The sequence below is a fragment of the Triturus cristatus genome, chromosome 4_1 (genome assembly GCF_964204655.1).
Source record: "Triturus cristatus chromosome 4_1, aTriCri1.1, whole genome shotgun sequence".
Lineage (NCBI taxonomy): Eukaryota > Metazoa > Chordata > Amphibia > Caudata > Salamandridae > Triturus > Triturus cristatus.
Genome location: NC_140585.1, coordinates 517,578,089 through 517,590,146, shown reverse-complemented (window position 1 = coordinate 517,590,146; position 12,058 = coordinate 517,578,089). Strand labels below are relative to the sequence as shown.

General features: G+C 47.5%; 1 protein-coding gene across 3 annotated transcripts in view; it reads left to right on the top strand.

The window, feature by feature from the left end:
- DNAI7 (dynein axonemal intermediate chain 7) overlaps positions 1-12,058 on the top strand; it is a 543,004-nt gene that overhangs the window by 99,632 nt on the left and 431,314 nt on the right. For all 3 annotated transcript variants that reach the window (XM_085652767.1, XM_085652765.1, XM_085652766.1), the window contains exon 3: positions 3,541-3,632. In XM_085652767.1, coding sequence (XP_085508893.1) covers positions 3,541-3,632 — 92 coding nt within the window. The remainder of the gene's footprint in view (positions 1-3,540; positions 3,633-12,058) is intronic.

Here is a 12,058-nt window from a genome sequence, read left to right as displayed (position 1 = left end):
ATATGGCAGGGCGCAATGTCTCTGAGGGGTCCGGGACCCGGCTCAGATCGATCAAGGAACCAGTCAGGCTGAGAGTCCCAGATATACGAGGTAAGGCAGAGGTAATGAGCAATTGGGACACTGCCTCTGGTGACTGTGAGGCCCCGCCACATTGATCATCCTTCCTGCGGGACCGAGTATGGCGTCACAGCGGCTTGAGAAGGGTTGGCTGAAGTTGCGTAGGCTCCTGGCGAGCCGGAGGAGAGGCGGGACGAGTCCGGAGAGGGCGTTCCTCTGTGAGCCAAGTCCAGGCCATTTGGGGGGTATCGAAAAAAAGGTTTTGTCCTGAAAATCGACTGAGTCGGGCCGGAAAGAGGAGACCCTACTGAAGTCACCGGACCCTGTGTCCTTGCCGCCTTAAGGATAACATCCCTGTCCCGGAAGTTGAGGACCCTCATGATGATGGGCCGGGGTGGAGACCCATGGGGAGGCCGGGGAGCCAGGGAGCGATGGGCGCGCTCGACCGCGAACCATGGAAAGAGAGGGACTCCTTGGGCATCCAGGATCTCACCCAGGTCTCCATGAATGTGTTCACTCGACCCTGTTCAACCCCCTCAGGAAATCCTATAAGGCGTAGGTTATTCCTTCTTGACCTGTTTTCGGCATCTTCGGCCCTGCGGTGAAGTTCCAAGGTCTGAGTCTGGAGCCGGGCCACCTGGGTCTTAAGTTGGCCTATGTCATCCTCGGCCGTGGAGATGCGTGATTCCGCCTCCGAAATCCGGGCTGTGGCGTTACGCAGGTTCTGATGAATAAGGGCCATGTCCACCCTCACCTCGCCAATCTCATTTTCCACCGAGGCCTGCCAGGCTCCAATTGCCTGGAGGATGGTGGAGTGGTCTTCCCCAGCGGGGGCAGGGGTATTTGACGCCTCTCCTCCGGGGTCTCGGTCGTTGTGGTGTATTGGTCCATTTTGGTTTGGGTCTGTGGGGCAGGTGTCTTCGGAGCACGGTCCCTGCCCATCTTCGCCGAGGAAAGAAGCCCCTACCGCTGATCGGGTGGGGGAGGCAGTCAACAATCCCAGAAAGGGGAGAGGCCAACACCCAGACCATCAATACTCGGGCCCAGGCGCCAAGGCCAATCCTCTCCGGTTCCCCCAAGCCTCCGGGGTCAATCAGCAAGAATCCGGGGACCCCCGTCCCGTCTCGTCCCCGTCCACTGCAACGATCAATAAAAGGATAGCGACACCTCCCCGTCTCAATGTGGATGGCAATGGGCTGGTGAGGCAGGGGTCCAGGAAGGCAGCCCGCCACTCCACAGCGTTGTCAGCTGAGATCCAAGCATGCCACCCCGAGCCCACAGCGCACCGGGTCCGGCACCACTTGATGAAGGCGGCCAAGGACGAACAGCGGGCCCCAAGCAATGGGCCACAGGAAGGTATCCGGTCGAGGCGGGTAGACGGTGATAGGGGGAGGCCGATAACCGGGCCCCGCACCACCCGTCAGTGACGGCCGGGATCAATCCCACATCTGTGGAGGTAGCTCGGGCCTGTGGAGGAGGTCAAGGGTGGGCTGAGTTCTGCGGTGGATCTCTCTGCCGGCGGGGCCCGGCACAGGGCAGGGGTGGCCAGACTCACACTCCGCACTCACAGGCCGACAATCCCAGGATGGCTCCCCCGGATGAGATGTGTGGCGTGTGGAGGAGGAGGGTTAAGTCAATGAAGGAGGGAGAGGGGGGGCGGGAGCGCCAACATCGCCCCTCCACACCGCCACCCGATACGGTAGCCGATCCCCAATCCTTGACCCCACTCACCGAAGGTCTTTTGGCGGAGGCCACAAAGGAGCCCCCGACGTCCCCAAAGGCCAGCCACTCCGGGAGGTGGAGATGAGGCCGCAGCACCGTCGCGGACCGAGGAGGGCAGGAGGGCCCGGACTGGGCCAGATCAAGCGTCCGCACAGCAGCGGTGTTTGCGGCAGGGAGTTGCCCGGGAGAGGGGTCCTTCGGTGATCCGAGAGCCACCCCAAGGACCCAAAGTCAGTGCCTCCCCTCTCGGTCCGGCAGGCCGCACCATTAGGGGGTCGGGATGCAGCCCCCGACAGGCCAGGATTACCTCCCCTCCTCCAGCCCCAGGGGGTGGGTCAGCAGTTCATGGGGTCGAGGAGATTGTGTGTGCCAGGTTTGGAGGGGGTCCTGACCCCCGCGCCGCTGCCCGACAGCGCAGTCGAACTCGGCAGTTCCCCACTCACCGGGCTGGTGTTCGCAAAGAAGGTCCGGGCCGAGCCCCTCCGAAGACAGCAGGCAGACGCAGGAGTCAGGATAAAGGCCCCGGCGCGGCCGGGTTGTGCTCGCTTCTGGCTCCTTCTGCACGGGAGGCGGGTCCCCCAACGCGGCGTCCAGCAACAGTGCTTCGAGGGCAGACTCTGGCACTGAGATGAAGCCACAGGGTAAGTCTCGGGCGGTGGGGGAAAGCAGGCGGACCTTGGCCGGGCGCAGCCACCACCCCGCAGCGACAGGGGGGAGCCGGGCAGCGGACCGTCAGGGCAGAGGTATCAGGCCCAGAGACAGAACGCCGAGGAGGCCGCCATTTTGAGTTCTCGAGGCTGCTGGAGGAAGGGGATCACCCCGACGCAGCGGAGGCTTCGATCAGCCCGCAAAAGGGATTGGAGCAGTGCTGGTGAGGGTAGGTGGAGGGATCTAATGGCAGCTGCTAACGGGCGGATGACGAAGGGGGTCCGGAGCACTCTTAGAGTGCAACCGCCATCTTGACGCCCCAGGCGACGCCTCCTCAATCACAGTTCTAAGATGGAAATTCTTAAAGTCACATTTAGAACAAAGTCCTGGGACTTGTGGTGGAGGCGATTGGAGCCCCGCAAGTTTGCATATGCCATCTTTGATAGCTTGGCCCTGCGCCCTGCAAATGCCTTTAAAAGACGACAGATGCTTGTTTGTCAAAAAACACATGAGACAACATCCGAGTGGGTGGGAGGATAGCCACAAACAGGGCCGGACTGGCCGTAGCGGGCACCGGGCAATCCCCCGGTGCGCCGCACGGGTGGGGGCCGGTTTTGGGCCCCTGGGGGCCGTTTTTTGTTACAGGGCCGTTTTTGCAGCATAGCTGCAAAATCGGCCCTGTAACAAAAATCGGCTGAAAACCCTGGCAAAGAGCTCGGCAGCACAACCCCCCCCCCTTCTCCTGGGGGGGGAGGGGGAGGGGGCCGGCCGAGCACGTTGCCAGGGCCGGTTGTGGTTCCCAGTCCGGCCCTGGCCACAAACTCCCGGCTTCATAACCAAAATGCCTACTTCACAAGACAGGGTTGATCCTGTACACATGCAGGTAAGGCCAATATGATCGATAATGTCATGGAGATGAGAACTGTTTAGGTGGACAAAGATTCATAATATCTGAAAGCAAAAAGCCTGGGAGTAACCTAAGTAGCTTAGAATTCTTACATTGTTTTCCAGGTTATTCACTAGCGAGCAACCTCCTTTTTATAATCAGTTCTTGGATGTTTTAGCCATGTGGAGTCATTGTCTTTGCATTAAATAACATCATTTTCATCCTAGAGGAGGCTCGCTTGCTTGCTGAGAAGTTAGAGGCTGAACGGCTGGAAAGGGAGCGGCTGGCTAAAGAAGAGAGAGACCGACTTGAAGCAAAGGTGTGTTTGCTTTTATCGAAAATGTTGTCTGGTATGCATGTCTTGGTAATCTTACACATTATCATGGGTAGATTGTTTAATGGACAACAACGATGTTTAGTATTGACTGTAAAGATTAGCGGGGGAGGAGGGATTCCATGATCTCATAAACTATGTTTGAAATAAGAGAATCTCAGTGAGTGTTTTACTGTTTGCTGTTGATAGGTGGAGATAAGGTATTGAATGTACTCAAATCAAAACATTCAGTGGCAAAGCCAATATGTCTCGCCTTGAAGACTTACTGGCCTTGCCAAGTCCTTGAATCATGCTGCATTGGCCAGATACTGTGCAGCATGGCTAACATTTTTTAAAAGTAAGAAGAATGAAAAGACGTGATGACGAATCTGCATCATTTTGTAGGCGCATGCATGCTCTGTTGGCACTAGCGCCTACAAAAATACACAGGCGTCATTTTTTTATGTACAGATTTGAGAAAAAACGGTAAATAAAAACGAAATAGAAGTAGTGCAAAAGCACTTTTAAAGCAGACTTGCTGATACTCTGCAAAAATTAAATAAATAAAAAACAGACCGCGGGTGGGGTAGCAACAGAGTGTGGGAGGGTGTGAGAGGGAAGCACTGAAGATCAGGTGGGTGGGGTTAGCATCTGGGAGTGGGCGGGGAAAAGCAACACTCGAAGGAGAAAGCAATGTGGACGGAGAATCCCATGAGGGCATCTTCAGCATTTAGGAGCATGGACAAGCAGATAGGTGAGAGAGTGCTACATGAGGGGCTGCAGGGGAAAGAGAAGTATACGAGAGAGACAACTGGAAGATACATGTACTCTCATGAGGTGCTTAGCCAAAAAGAAAAAAATAGTTCCTAAACATGAAAAGCAGAAGAAAGGCTCAAGTAAAGAGGTTATAATCCAGGGCTTGGACAAAGGCAGAAGAGGAAGACAAGCCCACACAAAGTAACAAGTAAAAAGCAAGCTAATGAGAGTTGCACTAAATCAAACCAATTTTTAAGCAATGGGCATGTGCTCTAAGCCCATTGTGTGTTAACAATGGCTCTTTCGCCACTAGATAGTTTGGACATTCTAGTAGGTGAACCATAAAAAATGGAAACTATGTCTACATTCTGATTTCAACAGTATTCATTTTTGTTAATACTAAGTTCACTATGTATAAGTGCATAGCAGCACGGTTTGGACCTATTGCGCGTGAAGTAAAAAATGAGGTACAAGTCTGGGTTCTTTATACTAGTGTGCCAGGTTATATAGGTTCCAGGGTGCACAGGAGCAAGCAGGAGTTTACACCGTGCCAACCTCCAGGTGACAGCTTGGACTCTGGTGTTAAATGCATAAGGGTGTTCATCACTACCAAAGATAATGCCACTAAAATGTGATGGACTGCTTGTGGAAAAAGGATTCAGCAGACACTTAAAAAGGGAAGGCAACCCCTCTAAAGCCAAACTAAATGGAGAAAGAATGTAGGAAACAAACCAACATAATTAATTGTCAATACCTGTGTACAGGCAATGGTTAGTAAAACAGTGCTGTGAACTATGTACACAGGCACTGTTCCCTCAGGATTTATTAGTTATACAAATGTAATGATTGAATATTCCACAGTAACAATCAATGGGCCAATAGAAATATCAACATATAGCATAAAGGGCCTTAGATAAGCAACAATGCCGAAAGGATAGCCTGTGTTTTCTACATTTATCAACTTCTCAGAAAGAATTATGAAAAATAAGCAGTTTAATTAGAATATTTTATAAAACAATGCAAAAACTGTTAGTGGGTAGGTGCGGTGTGTCATTACAACCTAGTGATTGATTCGGAATTAGGTGGAGCAATATGTCTATGGTACGGGGTACCGGCCCACCCGATTATGAGTACACTGGGTGCAGATGTACTCCTGGTATCTCCTCCTCTGTCTCTGCAATGAAATTCCTCCTGTTCAAAGGAGGAGGAATAATGTAATAAATCGTCTGGTAATTCTGGTTCATGCATGTTAGTGTCTGCTCTCGGCCTAGAAATAATGTAGTAACGGATATGAGTTGTTAGACTGAATCGGTTAAACCGACCCTGGTAATTCTCCCAACCCACACTGCTACTTGCAATTGGCCTCTAAGAGAGCCTCTTCTATTGCACTGCAAACAATATTCAAAACACTGTATACATTGTACACATAACACACATTGATTCATGTATCTGTTGGACCTGACATCCATGGTGTGGTTTTCCCCCAACCTTTTGCCTTCTAGCCTCCTGTTTTTGTTGACTTCATTTTTGCTGGCTTTAGGACTATGCACACTTTACCACGGTTAACCAGTGCTAAAGTGCTTGTGCATTGACGTACTCCCAATTGGCATATTTAATTTGCCTGCAAGTTCCTAGTAAAGTGGTTCTACATCTACCAAAGACCTGTAAATTAAATTCTGCTGCTTGGCCTGCAGCACTTATTGTTCCACCCACTTAACTAGCCCTTTAAACATCTCCCAGGCCTGCCATTGCCCAACCTCCCTTTTCAATATATAGAAGTCACTCCTTAGAATAGGTCCTACAGCAGCCAGTACAGTGTATTTGAAAAGTTGAAACCTTTGGACTGCACAGCCTGTGGAGACGCATAGTAGCAGAAACATAGTATTTGCAGTTTCAAAGTATCTATTTGCAATGTCATGTGTTAGATGCAAATATGTTTTGCTAGATACCGATAGATAAAATTATATAGCATCTAAATGGTTGGGCATAGTACTATGTTGTAGCATTGTACATTGTTAATTAACAATGAGAAACTAGCTGAAACTTTTTTCTCTTAACTTCTTCTCTTTTGTAATGGATTAATGACCTCTATAGTATGCAATGTCATGTTATTTGCCCAGTGTATACTGATGGATGGGTTGAGAGAGGAACCCTTAAATTTATTAATTTTATCCGTTTTTGGCGGTAGCCATTTTAATCAGTCTGTTTTATTACTTTTTAATTAATAAGTACATGCTTTATCATATGCATTGTATTATGTTTTAGACATTTATTTGTTTATCTTTTATGGTGCAACGCCGAAATAAAGATAATTGAATTGAAAAGTTGGACATGTACTTTTATGTTTTACATTTCCTGGTCGTGGGAAACTCCTACATTTGCTTTTCACTACTGTGAGGCCTACCTCTCCCATAGGATAACATTGGGTTACCTTATTGTATTTAATAAGTAAGACAATTCCCTGATTGATAATTGATAATTTATTAGGAGCAGATTGGAATGTCATGTTTGGTGTCTGAGAGATTGTAATAAAAAATCCTCTTTAATGGTAAAGTTACAGTTTTGAAAATGACACTTTTAAAAAGTTTACATTTTCTTGTCCTGACCATTTGATGCCTGCAGCCTGTTTCTTGGTCACATGACTGGTATAGTTGGCAGTTGGACTATGTTTATTCCTCTCAGACAGCCACACAATAGAGAAATTAGGTGTACCTGGATGTGCCATCAACTGGCAGGATGGGGAGGCGGAGCTGGGCACAGCCTCACTTGCAACTAAATAAGCTGTAGCGTGCCTTCACACAAAGGACTTGTCACCTCTGCATTGTTTATGCAGCCAACTTGGAGGCAGCACAGGGGAGGCAGGGACTCTCGCGGACTTCAAAGGGAATTCTCTAGAAACCTTTCCTATTTCAAAGTGGCCACCAGATATAAATATTGGACCCTCAGACCCAACTCTTCAGTCCACCCCTGGACCTGTTGATGCTACAGAAGAAAGACTGCTTTGCTGGTAGAAGGACGGCTATTCTGCTGCTTTACTACACTGCTGCTCTGTTTCCTTCTGCCAAACATGCTGAGAAGGAAGACTGGACCTACACCCTTGATCCCAGAATGAAGTGACTCCAAGGGTCAGCCAACTGACCTCATTATCTGAGCTACAGGGTCATAACAAGCTCCAGAGCCTCCCTGCAACTTTCCAGCTGACCTGCTGCCTGGACCTGCCAGAGCCCTGCTGGCCTTTGCTGGAGTGAGTTCCTTACTCCCATGTGGTGCCCCTTAGGTCCTGTACCCTTGCTGTGGCCTCACTTGAGCTCTCCTGAAGTTTTTGGGCTCTTTGCGAACGCAAACAGGCCGGTTCGTGCCAAGAGCTTGCTACCCGCGACCCCCACCAATGCAAAGTTTTGGCAAACCTCACTCTGTGTCACAGCGATAACTAACAACACCCAGCAGCGCAGCATATGCGCTTTGCACCACAGCATCAACAGTTCCCAGTGACCTCCAATGCGACACTCCCGCAATAACCGTTCGTAACTCCGGACAAAATCTTGATACTACAAAATCCACCGTCCGTGACACCCGGCCTGCTCTTTGCGCTATATCAACAACAATCTGCAACACTCTCCCTGCTTCTCGTGGCCCCTTCCACAGCAAACAGACCTCTTCTCGCTGGGCTTTGAAGGTAACTCTTTCAGCTGGACTAAACTGGTCCCTGTATCTAGCCCATGTTTCATCTTGGTCTGCCTGAACTTGTGACCTTCACCCGGTCTCACATGACAATATAGTTGTAAGTGGGGCTTTGGTCATTTTGGAGCTATTTCCACCTAAATATTTAAAATTGCACATGTCCGGTTCTACTGATTGGATTTTTGTTGTTAAGATGTCTAATTATTTATTACATTTTACTCTATTTTTTTGTTTTTTTGTGTTGTGTTTTCACTTTATTACTGTTTCAAGTGCTGCATAAATGCTTTACACATTGCCTCAAAGTTAAGCCTAACTGCTTTTGTGCCAAGCAACTTTGTGTCGTATCCTCATTGTCTTACACTCTGTCCCGTTCAACAAAAAATCCATACTAGAACTCTTATACTGCTGCTCTTTGAGGAACGGCAGTCTTGCCACCATTAGTGTACAATAAACTTCTTTCAGAGGATTGCAACCACAGTCGAAGCCATCTGGTCTTTATAGGGAAATCCTTGGACACGCAGAAATGGTCTGGGTCACACTATCTTCTCAATTCCTTTCCTATTTGGCATTAGGTAAAAGAAGTCCATGTACACTAGATTCCTAGGCCCACTGCTTTACAGGTGGTTCATCTAAGCGCCCTTCTTAGTTTGATTCTTCTTGACTTTATATTGGGTACAGGTCTTGTAGTACTTCTCCACATTGCCACGTTGTCCGCTTTTCAGTCCTGTAAAATCACTGAGGCATTAGATAATGGCCCAGTCAATTGTTAGTTGTCTATATTTATGTATCATGTTTCTCCCTTATTATCCTCAACTATTTCTAAACTCAAGTGTTTTTGCTTGATACACAGGTAACCAGCCTTGTCACTTCAATTTCTATACTTTCACAAACTCCAAGTCCCATATCTCCCAGAATGTTTCCCATTCCATTTAAGGTCACCTATCAAACAATCACTCGCCACAAATTAACATGCATCCGAAAAGACCAAGCGTTATGCAACTGTCATGGCACAGACCCCATATCAATAAGTCATATGAATGTGCCCTTTGCTATCCCCAACATGCTTCTGCCAAAACTAATTCAAACAATCATGGCCAACTCCCCCAAGGATGCACATTGTTGTGTTTATTAGGCATGATCCAAAGAATTGCAGGCCTTCTCACTCCTATGTTTGCTGGGCTCACCTCACCATTGATGATTGTTTGATACTTGTTTACCTCCTCTCAAGATTAGACTGCCCATAGTTACTACCAACTTTCTTAACGAAGTGATTGGACCACTTCTGCTTGCTTACATTACATCATCTGTTTCTCCTTCTGAAAGTGTTATAAATTATGAATGTCTGTATAGGGTAGATGTCCTTATCAATATGCCTTGTAATCCTCTGGCATGTTCTCAGATAAGTTAGTGCTCGTTTCCCAGACAGTGTTGCAGTTGTGTCCATACTGTTCACAGATGGCAACTCATGTCAGTCAAACTGGTCTCCAACACTTTATGCTGGGCTCATGGGTACACATGGCCAATGTCTTGCACTTGATAGTATGTGTCCTTTGCAGCACATAGTATATGCCCCTTTATTGATCAAATATTCAAAACCTAGATTTCAAGAAAAAGTTAAGCAAGAGCAATAATCAATGGAATAGAGACACAAATGGTCGTAGCAAATGCCACCCACTCTCGTCCTGATACATGCCCTGGCGTTCTCAGCAAGTGTTCTCTTATCCAGAAGACTACCCAGAGAAATGTTGTAACCATCTGACCCCACACATATAAACATGAGTGTTTTCTAAATTCATAATTTGCTGTGATTGTTTATTTAAAACCAGATTAGTTACTATTAATGAGACAATCATTCAACAGAGTAAGTTCAGTCTCATTTATTAAGATCCTTTATATTTCTGATCTAGGGCAGGGTGTTCATGTAGGATGGATGTGACGATGCAAGGCTCTCTGTTAATGGCATACACTAGTGAAATAAGCCTCAGTGGGTGATGGAATCAATCCTGCAATAATTCGAGGTTCAACTCAAATAAATCTTGAGTGGGTGACCTGTTTCTCAAATCTCACTTTCTTGGCACCTCATCTTGATTCTGTACATTGATAGTCCAGATGGACAAGGAGCAGTGTTACAAGGGATGTGCACATAGAGCTAGGTATGAGTACAGACATCCGTATACTGCCATTCAGGACCTTTAGACTCGGTCTTTCCTGCCAAATGGAGGTGATGTGGGCAGTGCAGGGGCAAATAGGTCATTAATGCAAGTACCACAAGTTCAGGGGGTAGACACTGTGCACTGGCATGAAGTCTGGAGGTGACTCTTAGTCACCAAGAACACAAAACATGGACTTCATGTTGAGTGTCCCTGGGAAGTTTGGAGCTAAGGTGGCATTGGATTTTTTTTATCATGCTCCACTGCAGGGATTTTCATCATGCAGTCAACCACTGCTGTGTAGCCGGTATGCATTGATAACCTCTGGTCTGGGACTGTGAATATTCCTCTTTGGCAGCCAGATCATGTGAGCAGCTTTCCACATGACACATCCAACAGGTGCATGAGAACAGGGAACCCCTTTTCCACTCAGGTAGACAGGCTTGGTGAAAACATGCACTACAACCACCCTGTTTTGACTACGAACATACAAATTTAGCTGTTCATTCCAAAAGGACACATTCTCGAGTTAAAAACTGCACACTAAAGCCATAACCTGGGGATGCAGTCCCCATAGCATATTGATCACACTGGACAGACATACTAAAGGACATAGCAGACAAATGTTACGCTTTCGAAAGCTGTATTATCTCTGTACTGGCATATGGTAATATTCATTTGATAGGATCTTAAAAGGGTATTGGCCCTAAGACAAGGGGTATCAGATACTTAATGTGTAGAAACTCACACTCAAATTAACCCTGCAAACAAATATTCTTGAGGCGGTAGCAAAACGTGCAGGGAGAAGTCTAAGAACCTCCAGTTTGTGGTCATACCAGAAAGGGCAGAATAGTGGGGCACAAGCTGGTTTGTGGTGGAATGGGTCAGTGAAACTATACCCAAAAATCAAATTTGTAACTGCTTTGTAGTGGTATGGGGTACACACCCTACTCTCTAGGAAACCACTAGAGGGCAGTCCTCCAGTAGCCATTATCACCTGCATCTTGCTTACCGTGACAGCTGCATATACATGCATGTATGTAGGTATGCCTGTATTGCTAGTTATGTAACAGAACCTTAGCAGGTGCAATGGAGACATGTACATTAATCGGGAAGTTGGGACCCAATGCAATACTTTGTACATCAAGTGAGGTTTAATACATTTAAAATGCACAATGATATACCATGCATTTACAGTCACATTACATTTCACATATTTTAGGCACATGGAGATTGAGTGATTTGCCCAGATTCATTTGATTTTCAGTCTCGTTCTAGACCCCCAAACTCGTCAACTAGAAAGCATTTCCTATCTGGATGATCATATTAATTAAATACATAGTCACCAACATTCCAGAATGGCAAATTTTTCATCCTTCTGGCTTGCAAAGATGTTACTCAGAAATCTAAATAACATATGACTCAGTAAGCCATAGATACTTTTCTTAAGTAGATCTAACTCTACCTTACAACATTGCTAAATATCAGTAGGAAACATTCCTTTTGTTCTGAGATGCCGCAGAAGGTGAGGTGTATGCCAGATAGCAGGACTTTCAATCAATCAATCAGGGGAATTGTAAGCGCACTACTTACCCGTGAGGGTTTCAAGGCACTGGGGGGTGGGGTGGGTGGGTGTCTGTCTGTGGAGGGTAACAGCTCCGTTCAGTCGAAGAGCCAGGTCTTGAGTGCCTTCCTGAAGATGTTCAGGGAGGGGGAGCATCTGATGTCGATCGGGAGCTCATTCCAGGTCTTGGCCGTTACGTAGGAGAAGGCTCTTCCGCCTGTTTTGGCTCTGTGGATGCACGGGATTTCGGCGAGGGCGAGGTCGGCGGATCGGAGGTTTCT